Source organism: Aulonocara sp. 'chitande type north' Nkhata Bay, linkage group LG3, assembly GCF_057382095.1.
Source record: "Aulonocara sp. 'chitande type north' Nkhata Bay isolate Kocher_YH1m ecotype deep benthic linkage group LG3, A_spYH_male_GT1.1, whole genome shotgun sequence".
In the NCBI taxonomy this organism is placed as follows: Eukaryota; Metazoa; Chordata; class Actinopteri; order Cichliformes; family Cichlidae; genus Aulonocara; species Aulonocara sp. 'chitande type north' Nkhata Bay.
Genome location: NC_141346.1, coordinates 11,767,897 through 11,783,581, shown reverse-complemented (window position 1 = coordinate 11,783,581; position 15,685 = coordinate 11,767,897). Strand labels below are relative to the sequence as shown.

General features: G+C 40.3%; 2 protein-coding genes across 2 annotated transcripts in view; one reads left to right on the top strand and one right to left on the bottom strand.

Annotated features, from left to right (window-relative positions):
- The window catches only part of LOC147333966 (butyrophilin subfamily 2 member A2-like), a 148,683-nt gene that overhangs the window by 68,884 nt on the left and 64,114 nt on the right, over positions 1–15,685 (top strand). The window lies entirely within an intron of this gene.
- Positions 2,428–8,350, bottom strand: LOC147333971 (matrix remodeling-associated protein 8-like). The gene is made up of 4 exons (XM_086286635.1): positions 8,035–8,350; positions 7,202–7,531; positions 4,410–4,742; positions 2,428–2,670 (listed from the first exon to the last, which is right to left on the bottom strand). The coding sequence occupies exons 1-4, from the start codon at positions 8,213–8,215 to the stop codon at positions 2,639–2,641; spliced, it is 876 nt and encodes a 291-aa protein (XP_086142761.1). The 5' UTR covers positions 8,216–8,350; the 3' UTR covers positions 2,428–2,638.

Sequence of the window (15,685 nt, the reverse complement as noted above, 5' to 3'; positions counted from 1 at the left end):
AGCATACTCACCGGACATGTCACCCATTGAGCATGTTCGGGATGTGCTTGACCGGCGTATACGACAGCGTGTACCAGTTCCCACGAATATCCAACAACCTCGCACAGCTATTGAAGTGGAGTGGACCAACATTCCACAGGCCACAATTGACAATCTGATAGACTCTGATAGATAGAGTGGGCACCAGGCAGGGATGCCCACTCTCCCCTTCACTTTTTGCAATTTTTATCGAACCTCTAGCAGCAGCATTTAGACAGGCTACAACAATTAAGGGCATAAAATGTAAGAACATAGAACATAAAATCAGTCTCTATGCGGATGATGTGTTGCTTTTTCTGCAAAACACACAAACCAACCTCTCTGAGGTAATTACTCTAATAAACTGGTTTTCAAGAGTTTCAGATTATTCAATTAACTGGCCAAAATCTACAGTTCTCCCCATTAACTGCTTCTTCCATAATTCTTCCTCTGCCCCACAGCAATCAGGAAATATTAAATATTTAGGTATTAATGTTTCTCCTAAGCTTTCAGACTTAACTAAATTAAATCACATCCCACTTCTAAAGAAAGTAGAAGGCGATCTGACTAGATGGAAATCTTTACCCATATCACTCATGGGAAGGGTCGCCACTATAAAAATGATGATCTTGCCAAAAATAAATTACTTATTTTTGATGATCCCTAACAAACCATCACAAGATTGGTTCAGATCTCTAGATTCATATATTTCCAATTTCCTTTGGAAAGATAAACCCCCGCGTATCAGCTTAAAAACGCTACAAAGAACCAAGGATAGAGGAGGATTAGATCTGCCTAATTTTCACCAATACTTCTTAGCCAACAGGCTTCAGTTCATCTCAGAATGGTCAAAACATACCTTCCTAGATGAGCCCTGGCTAGATGTTGAACAGGCACTATGCAAGGATCTAGAGATTTCAGACCTACCATTTATTAGCTCAAACATCAAAAGACATGAATGTTTTAAAAGTATCAACATCAGCTCCTCTCTGACAGCATGGTGGGAGTTTCTAAAAATAACGGAGTCTTCACTAATCCCATGCAAACGTACTCCTATCTGGAATAACCCTGACATATTACAAAACCATAATATGATTAACTTCCCAGAATGGAGTTGTAAAGGAATTAAATACTTAGAACATATATTAGAGGGAACAGAATTTATTCCATTTGACAGACTAGTTGCACAATATGGGATCAACAAGAAAATTTTTTTAGAATATCAACAAATTAAATCCATTATAAAAAAGAAATTTAACCTCAGTCAAGTTGAATTACAAACACCACCAAGTGCGGCACAATTCACTGGTTGTCATTGTCTTTAAAAAACAAACTCTTATAAGGCACACATGAACTGAGAAAAACCCCACAAACACCAAGAGGACGTTTCAAGAAGGCCACAGAGAGAAGAGTACAGAAGTGGAGCAGTTCAGTGATGTAGGTGGAGGCGTCACACCATCAGGCCATGAAAGTATGAACCATGATTTGAACCTGAAACAGTGCAGAAGCTCTAACAGTGGAGAGATGTTTGGAGTTAAAGCTTTGGTCAGACCAGAGATCAGAGCATCAGTTCATCACACTGTCCTCACTGCTGTAATATTAATGCCACACTGTTGTTCTTTCATGTGCTGATGTGATGTACTCATGTTTACATGTTAGTGTTACTGACCATTAAGTTCTGTAGGAACCACACATTAACACACAGCATACACGGATAAATAAAAAACACCCGTTGATGTCTTTGGACTGTGGGAGGAAGTCAGAGACCCAGAATCCACTTCAGGAGATACATGTATGACCTTTGTTCCTCATGCGCTCCATGTGTTACTTTACTAATTCACAGTCTGTTTCTGTGGGCAACAGGATGACTTCACTGCTTCACTGCTGTCTCATTACAAATCCACACAAACATGATGTGTATATTTATACATTATGAGTGGCAATTTTCCCTAAAATCACAATGTTTCTAACTTGAGCCAAACTGGTGGATCTGAAAATCCATCTAAACAAATGAGTCAAACTTCACCCAAAAGAGCATCAGTGTACAAAAGTTTGCATCATCTATACAACAGTATAAATGTGAAAATATGTTTCATATTTTTGAGTCTCATGGGTCTGTTTATGAAAAGTAATCAGGTCTCAACCCAGCAAAGTTGTTCAGGATGTTTTGCTGGTGTCAAAGGTCAAAGCAGTTTAAATCTGAGCTGAACAGTGTGTCATGTTAAAGAAAAGTTGAAGAGGTTGTCAAACTTCTCAGTGCAGGATCAGAGAGAGACGTTAACAGTTTGTACAATCTGTTAAATTGGGTAAGATTGGTTTACAAACTAAAAACAATGTCAGCCAAAGAGATGATTTTTATACAATTTTATACAACATAAAATAGTTAATTTGTCTAACCTGAAGCTCCAACACTCACTGACTCTGAGATCAGAAATTCATGTGTGTTTGTAACACAGTTTGACTTTGTGTCAGTAAATCTCATGAACAAGATGAATAAACTGTAGTTCAGAGTCACTGACAGCACAGACACACACTGTTGGTCCGAGTCTGAACATGATGATCATCAGAGTCGACTGCTGGATGTTCAGGAGAGTTTCTGTCTGTCCTCAGATCGTCCGACTCACAGTTCATCTCTGTGTCCTCCTGGCTGACCTGCAGGTGAGAAACAGCTGTGAGGTGTCCTCTTCTAGTTCAGGAGATTAGATGAAAAAATCATTCATAACATTTATAAAGTGAGAAAATGTTAATGTTGATTTTTCTGCTTTTTATTTAAAAACATGATCTGACCAAAACTGCAGTCTGGAATCTTGCTTTCACCATAAAAAAAAATCATATTTTTTTTCAAATACACAGGTCTAACAGCTGCTTCGGGGTCAGAGGTCATGTTGGGTTGATCCAGCTGTTCTTTATAATTTGACCTGTTTGGCTGCAGACTGTGAGAGCTCATTAAAACATGTCTGAGACTTTTGGAAGGTCAAATCCTCGAGTCTCTGAAAACGTGTTTGTTTATTATGACGCTGAAACATCTGAACCTGTGATTCAGTGACAACAGCTCTGTCACACCAAACACTGTGTACACAGTTTACTACTTTTATATACGAAGCACTTCAAACAGTGCAATATATCAATACCATGCAATATATAATACTATATACCAAACATCATACTTACAGTTTGATATAATTGTTCAAAACAACCAAACATCTAAAAATAAAACTGACTTTTTAGGTTTCTACACTGAATAAATATCCAAAAACATTTTGACTGGTTAAAATCACGTTTGCAGAAGATTTGGTGGTTTCCTGGTGTAGAGTTACTAGAGTTAGAATAGAGTTAATATTCCTTCTTTAATAATCCTTTGTTGTGCTCACTGCTTGTTTTATTCCTGTGTTTGATGATCAGAGTCTCTGTAAGTCATGAGTGTCAATGAACGATCAAATGAGAAACTCCAGGAAGTGCTGAGTGGACTGTGCCATGGGGGAAATATGATGTTGTTTATGTTTAATATTTATGCTGTTTAGCTTACATTTGAGTTATTCTGGATTTGATTAATTGACCTGTTAACATACACCAGGTCACCAGTGCATTACTTAAAGCTTTAGCAACATGCTAATTAAACATATGTTCAAGAAATAAAAAATATTAACTTCATCTGATCCAACATTCAGATTATTTTAAATGTGCGAGTCTGTAATCTCAGTGACTAACAGAGAACCTGAGTGTAAATGTGACCAGATGAAGTGTGAGGTTGTGAGAAAGTCTCTGACTGCATTCATAGATGTGTCCTTTCAGCTGCTCGCTCTGATCCAACCTTTGGTCTCTAAGAAGAGGCTTCAGGGAGACGTTTGCTACGTTGGACTGTAGGACCATCAGAAATGTGTGCAGTAACAAAACAGGCAGCACTGAAAGCAGCTCTAAGTGTTTGTGTTGTTCAATGATTTGTGCACAACAACAACAATGGGACCTCTCTCATCCATCAGTCACCATGTGGACATTTTTCTGACACACTTTGAAGCTGATGGACGTTTTGTGTCTGCACTAAGTACGTTTTCAGCAGCTATGGCACCGGCAGGATTCACTTTCACAGACTCACAACCACCAGCTCCACCCCTCCCCTCCCCCTCCAGCTGTAGGCTTTATCATTGAGTTTCCCCACACATGTTTACAGACGAGTTAGAGAGCAAGAGAAGAAGAGACATAAATGTCTTTGTTTCTGCTCTAACCAAACAATGCTGCTCTACAACTCTAGACTACCAGCCACAAAGACAACAGCTGGAGAAACATCTGTCTACCTCTGACATCCACCAGCTCATCCATACAACAAACACACATCAACAACCAGGAAGCAGCTTCACCTCTGATCACACACACACTCAACTCTACTCACTCACCTGGAGGATCAACAACCAGTTTGATGAAGCTGTGTTTGAATGAGCGTGCTTCTACCATGAGGAAACGACACTCGTATGTTCCAGCATCATAAATCGTCACATCCTTCAGAATCAAAGACACGTCTCCATCCTTCATCTCTTTGTCCTGCAGATCCACCCGGTTCTTAAAAGATGGACGCTGGTCATCTAGAATAATATCACAACCAACTCGGAAAACAACATTTCCTGACTTCAGGTCAGCTCTCTCCCACTCTAGAGCGAAGATGTTGTTGTTTGGAGCTCGACATGGCAGAATTACATCCTGTCCAGACTTAGCTGTGATGGTTTTCTGATCTGAAAGATGAAACAACACAGAGCAGAGAGGTTAAAGGTCAAAGTGCAATTATGATCAGAATGATTGACTTTAAATATTTTGTTTATTTCCTTTGACATTTGAGTTTTATTTATTTTTTCATTTTATTTTCAGTTACAGCAGCATGTTAATAGCAAAACTTTGAACATACAGTAGTTTGCTGTTCAGTTTTTACAATACCCCAAAAGATAACAGAAAGAAAACAAACAAACAAACTAAAGAAACCACTACAAAACAAAAAACAAACAAACAACAACAACAAAAATAAAATGGATGGATGGTATCTGGTCATGACAATGTGGTCATTTTAAATGTTTCCATGTACATTAGAAAAGGCTGCCATGCCTCAAGAAATTTGGTGGTTGAACCTACCAGTGTATATCTCATCTTTTCTAAATGCAAAAACTTCATGAGCTCTGCAAGCCTCTGTTCATGTGTGGGAGGAGCTTCCTGCTTCCATCTTAAAAGTATAAGGCGCCTTGCAATGAGTGAAGCAAAGAATTTGAATAGTATTTTGGCAAAGTGATGTTTTGAGGTATCACCCCAAAGATTAGAGCAGAGGGATCATAATTAACGTTATATATCTCTGAAAAGGTGTTAAATATACCCATATGGAAAAGAAATAGAAAAAACTTATAAGACTTGCATAAGATGTGGCCTACTTCATACAGTCAATCATATAAGGCTTATATGATTTACTCATGAAAGTGGCCACTTTCTCATTACTTTCTTATATTGTTTTAGTAAATATCCAAAACATACAAGTTTCATTTATATGATTTTCAAGGGATCTTAATCTGTTTTCACTCTTGTATGCTTTTCATAAAAGCTTCACACAAGACAGATACAAACTTTATAAGATTTATATGCATCTTTTCCGTATGGGTAGACACCCAATAGTTATGAAGATTGGGGCCAAAAACTATGAAGGAGTGAACCTGTTTCTGCTTTACATCTGTTACACAGGGGGTCAGCCCATGTCTGGCACATATAGAAGAAGAGTGTACCCTATGGAGAAAACATAGAGCTCATCTGTTAAAGTCATCCCAAGGTCTTTCTCCCACTGAGCTTTAAGGATGGAGAGAGAAGGAGATTGAAGATCTAATAATATAGCATACATTTCTTTAATCGCCCCTCTCTTATGAGTGTTTATATTAATAATTTTATCCAAAGAAGTTTCCTCAGGTACTTCTGGAAATGAAGGAAATCGACTCTTTACAAAGTGGTGAACTTGTAAATAGCGGAAAAAATGTTTGCGAGGAACATTAAACTGCTTCAGGAGCTGCGTGAATGAGAAAAATTCCATCTGCAAAAAGGTCTTTGATATTTCTAAGTCCATTACCTTCCCATATTTTAAAGGCAGAATCCATCATTGAGGGTGGGAACATATGATTTGAGCTGATAGTGTAACCCAAACCTTACATTGCACCCAGATTCTGAGCGAGTCATACAACAAAGGGTTACATTTATAGGTGTACAGTTCTAATGGGAGAGCTGAACTCAACAAAGCTGATAGGCACATTTTGCCACAATTGGATGAGTCAATTTGGAGCCAAGCTGGAGTCTCTGTGGTAAAATTACTGATCCAGCATATTTCGAATATTTGCTGCCCAATAATAAGACTGAAAAATTGGCAAGGCTAATCCACGCATTGGCCTAGTCCTCTGCATGAAATCTTTACGAATTCATGGACTTTTGCATTCCAAATAAATGCAGGGATATGCTTATTCAGTGTTATAAAGGCTCTGACATATACAGCAGGAGATCGTCAGCATATACGGATATTTTGTGCTCCTGGTCAGCTCTGAAGATGCCCTTAATGCAACTGTCAGCTGTCAGCTTGGCTTTAATCGCCAATGGTTCAATTGATAACGCAAAAGGAGAGGGGATAAGGGACATCCTTGTCTCGTACCACGGAGAAGTGGGAAATAAGAAGAGAATAACAAATTTGTTCTAACACGTGCCATAGGTGAGGAGTCAAGTAACTGAATCCATGAAATGAAATTAGGGCCAAATCCAAATTTATTTAGAGTATAAAACAGATAATCCCACTCCACCCGTTCGAATGCTTTCTCAGCATTGTGTAATAAGGCAATTTAAGGGGCTGTAGTTGACTGTGATTCACTTTCACAGACTCACCACCAGCTTCACCCCTCCCCTCCCCCTCCAGCTGTAGGCTTTAACATTGAGCTTCCCCACACATGTTTACAGACGAGTTAGAGAGCAAGAGAAGAAGAGACGGATTCATAAATGTCTTTGTTTCTGCTCTAACCAAACAATGCTGCTCTACAACTCTAGACTACCAGCCACAAAGACAACAGCTGGAGAAACATCTGTCTACCTCTGACATCCACCAGCTCATCCATACAACAAACACACATCAACAACCAGGAAGCAGCTTCACCTCTGATCACACACACACTCAACTCTACTCACTCACCTGTAACAATCAGGTTGAGGCTGCTGATGGACTTCCATGAGCGAGTTTCTTCCATGAAGAAACGACACTCGTATGCTCCAGCGTCATGAACTGTCACATCCTTCAGAATCAAAGACACGTCTCCATCCTTCATCTGTCTGTCCTGCAGATCCACCCGGTTCTTAAAAGATGGATGCTGGTGTGTTGAATCAGGGAGACCATCCTGGTACAAAACCACATAATCATCTCCCAGGTCAAATCTCTCCCACTTTATTACTCTAATGTTGTTGTTTGGAGCTCGACATGTCAGAGTGACGTCCTGTCCAGACTCAGCTGTGATGGTTTTCTGCTCTGAAAGAGGAAACAACACTTTGACATTTGAGTTTTTAGTCATGTTGGATTTAATGAACCTCTGAACATCCAGCAGGTCACCAGTGACCCACTGAGGGGGAATTTTAGCCTCATGCTAAACATGCAAAGTGTCAGAAACTACAAGATGTTAGCTTCCACAGAACAACAACATGTGCTGATAATAAGTGACCATAATGTGTGAGAGAAAGCAGCCTCTCATTATAAGACACTGTGAGTCTCTGCATGCTGCCTTTATGGAGCTACAGCTGTTTGTATACACTGAACAAGAAGCTTTGTAGCTGCATCCTGACTCCTGACACTACAACACATCACACTGACACACACATTACACTTCTTTGTCTCTGTCACAGCTGGATTACAGATGTTACGTGTCCACCCAGCCTCGTATCTCCTTCACACACAGACAAACTGAATCCAGATGAAAATAATCCTCCTGTACTTCTTGTTATCTCAGAGAGAACCTCAGTTTAGTTCAATCTCACCTGCAGAGACGAAGACAAGGACAAACAGCAAAGTGCAGCAGAGCAGCGCAGTGCCAGCAGCCATCTCTGTGTCAGTATTTGTGCTGATCCGACTCTTAGTTTGTAATAAAGCTGAAAGTCTGCTTTGAAGAACAGATCTGACTTTCAGCAGCTCACTCTTACCCTGTAGTTTGTGGTTCATTTAAGAACCTTGGAAACCTTGGCTGTTTAGTTGAATCAACAGGTATTATCAGGCTGACGTCAGCATGATGTCATAAACACACGATAAAACATCAGAGTTTTAGTACAGCCTCTTGTTCTCTCCTGTAGTCTGAGTGTAGCCATTATAACAGTGAGACGGCACTGCCACCATGAGGTCAAACTGGAGCATTGCAGGTAATAATTCTCATCCTGAACACTGTTGGAACATCAGACCTCCTCACGCTTTGAACTCATTGTGATTCTAAATATTTCTGGTTTCACTTTGACCCCAACCCTAACCCTGAAATGGGCTGTACAGCTTTTATACTTTGACAATGATAAAATATTATTATCTTCTCCCAAATCCAACGTGGCAGTCTGCTGCGAATCCTCCCCGTCCACATCCGACCTCACCTGGTATCTGCTCCTCCTGGAATCAGAAACACATGGACACAAAAACACATCCTGCCTTGATTATCTAATGTTATCCTTCAGCTTATTCTAAGGCCCAGTTCAGGACGTCATGTTTGGACTTCCTGACCCAGAGACTTATAGAAAACAATTATCACACATTGACCCATGTGACCTCAGTAACTCAGTTGACAGCAGGGTTGGTCATCCACTCTCAGGACCTCCGCCAGCATCACAACCTCACTGGGAGTTAAACACCCGAGACTCTCCATCAGCTTTCAGAACTGAAGAGGTGAAGCGCAGTTTGCTTGTTAACGTGTTGACGCCGTCCAGCCCCACGCACGGGGCGATCCGCTGTAGCTCGTTAACGGAGATTTGCCGTGTTGTGGCGTTAACGTCATTTCAACGAGATTAATGCTGACAGCACTAGTGAGAACACAACGAATATGACTGCACATTGACGCCGACATCATCCTAGTGCAAAGACAAGTGGAAGCAGACAAAAACAACAAGCACGCATGCTGCAAACTTTACCCGAGTCATTTAGACAGCCGTTAGTACATGATTCTCCTTATGGGGACCTGATATGTTTAATATGCTGCTGAGAATATAGCCCAGAAGAAGCGGATAGTATAGCTTTTATTTTGGAAAGAGCCATTTCTCTGTAATAAACTCTCTTTTCCAAAGATGAGTGATTTCTTGATCAGATAGATTTATTTTATCCCTTTGTTGTTTCAGCAACATTAAATCTAAAAACTGCACGTTTGAGTTAAAATATATATTTATAATTTTAATAAATGACAAATTAAAAAGGCATGAACATTTTTTTGTATCGAAAAAATATCGAACCGTGACACCAAAGTATCGAACCGAACCGTGAATTTTGTGTATCGTTGCACCCCTAATATATATATATATTAGGGGTGCAACGATATTCGTATCGATATTGAACCGTTCGATACAGTGCTTTCGGTTCGGTACGCATATGTATCGAACAATACAACATTTGTAATTTATTTTATCAATTTTCCTTCTGACGATGCTGTCTGTGTTGAGCGCTCAGTGAATCTGTGTTCGACTACTCCGCCTAGGCTGCACTGTCGAGCGCAGATCCACTGAGCGCTCAACACAGACAGCATCGTCAGAAGGAAGAGCGCAGGGCAAGCTAGCGAGACAGAAGTTAAGCTCTACTTGCAACAGGCAAATTGAACCTCATTCAGATCTGGCGTTTGGAATTATTTTGGTTTTAATGTGACGTATGACCCTGAAGGTAAGCGAGTCATGGACTAAAGTAAAACAGTATGTTGGATGTGCCATGCAATGCTCAATTACATGGGTGGGAACTAGTGTGTTAGCGCAGTTAGCTCGTTAACGTGTTGGCCGTCTAGCCCCATGCACGGGGCGATCGGCGGTAGCTCGTTAACGGAGATTTGCCGTGTTGTGGCGTTAAGGTCATTTCAACGAGATTAACCTGAAAGCACTAGTGGGAACACAACGAATATGACTGCACATTTACGCCGACATCATCCTAGTGCAAAGACAAGTGGAAGCAGACAAAAAAAAGCAAGCATGCTACTAACTTTAGCCGAGTCATTTAGACAGCTGTTAGCACATGATTCTCCTTATGCTGCTGAGAATATAGCCCAGAAGAAGCGGATAGTATAGCTTTTATTTTGGAAAGAGCCATTTCTCTGTAATAAACTCTCTTTTCCAAAGATGAGTGATTCCTCAATCAGATACAGGGCTCGCAATATCGCTAGCCCGACGTCCCGGAGCTAGCGATTTTTTCAGTCGGGCTACCAAAATCTATCTCTTCCCTGCCCGTCGGGCTATTGTAGGAAAAATCTATGTCAATGCTTTTGCATTATTTCAGAAATGTAGCTGGGTAATTATGTCATTGGCATCGGTGAGCCACTGTCAATATGTGACATATTGAAGTCGCGTTTGAATTTGCGCTTGTTTTTTTGCTTTCTCTTTGCAATCGTGCGAACTGTGTATAGAGAGCGACAGCACTGATCTGTGAGTGATGATAATTTGTGCACCAATTCCTCTGACATCGTCTTATTAATCGTTAGCTTACTACGCAAACATGACAAGTGAAATCTCCCGCAGCAAGCTTAAACATGTGAGAGGTTGATCGCGCAGAGAATCGCTGAGCTTATGTGAGTGCGTGTGTAAAAGCATTTCAGTTCTGCTGAGCCAAATAAGACAGGTCAGGGTGAAGAAGTGACAGCCAAAGAAAAGCTTACCACAAAACGGAGAAGTTATGACAAATCTGACTATAAGGCAAAAAGAAAGTGCAGCTTTATGGTTTCATGGACAAAAGAATTTCTGTGGCTGCAATATGACGAGCTAAATAACCAGGGCTGCACATAAGTGGTCCGCAGGTGCGCATTCGCTGTCAAAATAAAAAACACGCACAAGGGTTAGGGTTAAATTTAAAAACTGTACTTTTGAGTTAAAATATATATTTATAATTTTAATAAATGACAAATTAAAAATGCATGAACATTTTTTTGTATCGAAAAAATATCGAACCGTGACACCAAAGTATCGAACCGAACCGTGAATTTTGTGTATCGTTGCACCCCTAATATATATATATATATATATAAATATATATATATATATATATATATATATATATATATATATATATATATATTTATATATATATATACGTATATATATAATTTATTTTTGGGTGGTTTTGGTTGCGTTTTTCAGGATTTATGTTCTAAAACATCTGCAGCTCCATGACACTGAAACAAACCAATTACCATGCAGTACAGCAATTTTACATTTTTTCACATTTAATAATCACTTTTTAGTTTAGAGTCCAGTGCGTATGATTAAAAAAAACTGCTGTTGTTTCAACTGGTCAGTTTCAGTCTTCTGACTCTCCACCTTTGCTTCATGCTCTAATGCAAGTGCAAAATGAACTGTGCAAGATCTTCTTCCTTCCGCCATCAATTTCTCTGGAAATTACAGCAATATTGTCATGTCACAAATTACCATTAAGCATAGTCTCACTACCCGACCCAACACTTTACCTTGGATCTTCTTTTCAGACGTAGTATGTGTGTCTGTGCAAACCTGAGCTTTTTATACCATGACAGAAAGAGGGGTGAATGAGTACTTACTTACTTAAGTACTTACTTAAGTACGGAGGCATAAAGGGGATGATATGATAGTTCTATAAATCTTCTAACATGGTGGAATCAACATGTTGTTTAGTTTATGTTCAAGGGCAGTGTGAGTACCAGTCAAATGTAGTGTGGACGGGGTTGTTGGAGTGCAGTCTGCTCGTGGTCTGATCTGTGGAAAAAGAACAAAGAAAACTGCAATGATCTCCATTCAGTCACTGAAAACATAACAGCATCTGTGTCATCTGCAAACGTCAATGATTTTTCTACCTGCAGACAGAAAAATAAATCACTGAGCCGACACAAAGTATAAATAAATGTAACTCTAGAAACATGGATGAAAACAAGAGAGGACAAAGCAGAAAGAAGAACAGAACACTGAATGTTGTTTAAGGTCAGACTCTGAGGTGAGGTTAAGGTTCTTCTCACCATTTTGGACTAAGTTTAAAGAAGTGACTATTTTACTGTGGACAGGCTCAATTCTCTAACAATATACTACACTCTGCTTTTTAACATGACCACAGAAAGAAAAGGCAAATAAAGGAAACATGTTATAAAGCACACAATCTGATCTATTAACTAAAAAGAGAGAAATTATGTTCATGATAATTGGACTCAAATGCAGGACACATTGGTTTACAGTATTTTTTTTTATCAAGTTTAGCCAGAATGTGTAATGGGGAGGGCAAGGAGGTCTCTGAGTTTACAGAGGAGAGGACAGTCCAACAGGCACATGGGTGAAGATCCAAGCAGAGGGGAAGAAGCAAAGGTAAGACCAGAGGTAAGCATGAGGAGCATCAGCAGCAGGTAAATACAAAAAAACAGAGATTCAGAGGCCCGAGCAACTGCACCACTGAAACATTCAGTGAGGAAGTGATTGTCAGTGAATCACACCTGCAGTAATGTCACTGCGGCACATGTGTAAAGCTTAACTCATTTTAAATACTTTATATTGTGTTCAGTTTACAGTAATGCATCATTTTCTGTGAAAGAACCACGGATCTCTAAACAGCTTTCAATTAGCTCAGAAAAAAGGCGGATTTAAAAAGGAAAAATGCCACAGCTCAATTTACCCGTGGCATATTAAAGTGTTTGTGCTACTTTATGTAATTTTTATGTCATTCTTAGTAGGCAAGTTTTAATTATGCCAAATATTACTCTTTTTTTTGCGCTTTGGTTATTATTATTTTTTGTACAGATACAAATATTTGGGGGACCCATGAGACTCCACTCAAAAGCATCTTATTTTTCCTGCCCAGTTTAAAATCATTTGCTTGTCCTAGTGCCAAGTTTATATCCCATTATTTACATTTTTTGGTACTTCTCCCAATATAAAACGCACCTTTGGTTTCATAGACTGATCATCTCTGCAGTTTTATTCCAAGACTGCAGCACCCCTGTTAGCTTGTTGTTTAGTTTGTATTGGCTGTTGTTTGTGATATTTAATCAGTAGGAGTAATAAACTTTGTCTCTTCCTGATGTGTGTCTTTTATCCTGTCGCCATCTGCCCTCGTCTCTTTTCCGTCACCCCCAACCAGTCACAGCAGATGGCTGCCAAAACACCTATTGGATCAGTGCCTGTATAACCTACGATGGTGTAACAGTAGGCACGTGCAGAGGGGGGGGGGGGGGGGGGGGGCTGGAGGGGCTTGAGCACCCGCCCCTTTCCTGATGGGTGCCCAGAGTGCCCTTTTGTTGAGGCAACTTTAAAAAAAATTTTTTTTTTAAGTATGTGGGCGTGCGGAGTCCTGTCTGTGCCCCTCAACAATAATATTTAACTATTAATCACAGTTTTGCTAAATAAAAGGATCTCACTTGCATCAGTCACATGATCACATTTAACCAATGATCGCCCTTGACGGCAGAACGCGCTGGTTACGAGCCGGGAACGAGCTCACAAAGAGCACGCGCATTTTTAGCGGTCCGGAGCTGTAGGAGAAACACAAGTTAACTCAGAGAGACAGACTGATGCGACACAACCAGTAAGTAGGTGTACAGCGTACACTGTAGTGTGTAGCACCCAGGAGTATCAGCTTATTACGTACACGTTGGTAAGCTGTCTTGTTGCAACTGACGAACTGAAACAAACGAGCGTGCTGTGAGTGCAACAGCGCGACAAACATTACCTGTCCTTTTATTAACTGCACAAGTAGTGCTGGTCATAGCTGCTGGCTACCTGTGTAAGGCTGTCATGGGTCTGTAGCTCTGTCACCGTTTTAGGGAACATATTTAGTTTTAAAGCAAGTTACATAGCTTTTCCTGCCTTTCTGGAGGGATTATATTCCACTAAAAAACAATCTAATATGCATGTCCACATAATTATGCATTATTATAATTATGATATATTAAAAAACACAAGCTGTATGTAACGTTGGACCCAAGAAATATAAGCTGGAGCGAATTTGACGACAGCCGAACTTTTATTTAATACTGTGCGTTTGTACAGGGACACAGACACTCCCGCTCTCTCTCTGCTGTCATGTCCGCCCTCCTCCTCCAACTGTCACTGCCAACATATAAAGAGACACAATCACTGTCAGATCCCAGCACACCTGTTCACCCCGCCCCTGCACCGCCCCGGGAGCTCACTGCGTCACCCGTCCTCTGCAGCTGGCCAGAGACCACACCCACGCCACACTGTATTTTAAAGAACATACATTAAGAAGCAGATTATATTAGATTTATATTTTAAATAAGACAAAATTTGGATTTTACAGCAGTAAAATTATTGTATCTCTACAGTTTAAACATGTAATAAGCTTTGCCCTGCACAGAGTGGATAGTGAAACAAATGGAATCATCATAAATACATTATTTCATATTTATTACTTCCCCCTCCTCATTGCTTTATTATTGTAGCTCTAGTAATAAATAATAATGTAAGGATTCTGGATCAGCACCGAGATGCCCAAAGTATATACAGTATTCTGAAGGTCTAAAATGTCACTGTGTGTGTGCATGTGTTTGTTTTATGTATATGGATTATTTTTAATTATTACTCATGATATGACATTGTCCAGACAGAATTTTATTGGAATTCCACGTGAAAGACCAACACAAAGTGGTGCACACGTGAGAAGTGGAACGAAAATCATACATGATTCCAAACATTTTTTACAAATAAATAACTGCAAAGTGGGGTGTGCATAATTATTCAGCCCCCTGAGTCAATACTTTGTAGAACCACCTTTTGCTGCAATTACCGCTGCCAGTCTTTTAGGGTCTGTCTCTACCAGCTTTGCACATCTACAGACTGAAATCTTTGCCCATTCTTCTTTGCAAAACAGCTCCAGCTCAGTCAGATTAGATGGACAGCGTTTGTGATCAGCAGTTTTCAGATCTTGCCACAGATTCTCGATTGGATTTAGATCTGGACTTTGACTGGGCCATTCTAACACATGGATATGTTTTGTTTTAAACCATTCCATTGTTGCCCTGGCTTTATGTTTAGGGTCGTTGTCCTGCTGGAAGGTGAACCTCCGCCCCAGTCTCAAGTCTTTTGCAGACTCCAAGAGGTTTTCTTCCAAGATTGCCCTGTATTTGGCTCCATCCATCTTCCCATCAACTCTGACCAGCTTCCCTGTCCCTGCTGAAGAGAAGCACCCCCAGAGCATGATGCTACCACCACCATATCTGACAGTGGGGATGGTGTGTTCAGAGTGAGGTGCAGTGTTAGTTTTCCGCCACACATAGCGTTTTGCATTTTGGCCAAAAAGTTACATTTTGGTCTCATCTGACCAGAGCACCTTCTTCCACATGTTTGCTGTGTCCCCTACATGTTTGCTGTGTCCTCCACATGTTTGCTGTGTCCCCCACATGTTTGCTGTGTCCTCCACATGTTTGCTGTGTCCCCTACATGTTTGCTGTGTCCCCTACATGTTTGCTGTGTCCCCCACATGTTTGCTGTGTCCCCC

Coding starts and splice junctions, on each gene's coding strand:
- LOC147333971 (XM_086286635.1), bottom strand. CDS start 8,215: ATGAACCACAAACTACAGGGTAAGAGTGAGCTGCTGAAAGTCAGATCT. Junction 7,532..8,034: donor CCTTGTCTTCGTCTCTGCAG/GTGAGATTGAAC, acceptor TTCCTCTTTCAG/AGCAGAAAACCATCACAGCT. Junction 4,743..7,201: donor CCTCAACCTGATTGTTACAG/GTGAGTGAGTAG, acceptor TTCATCTTTCAG/ATCAGAAAACCATCACAGCT.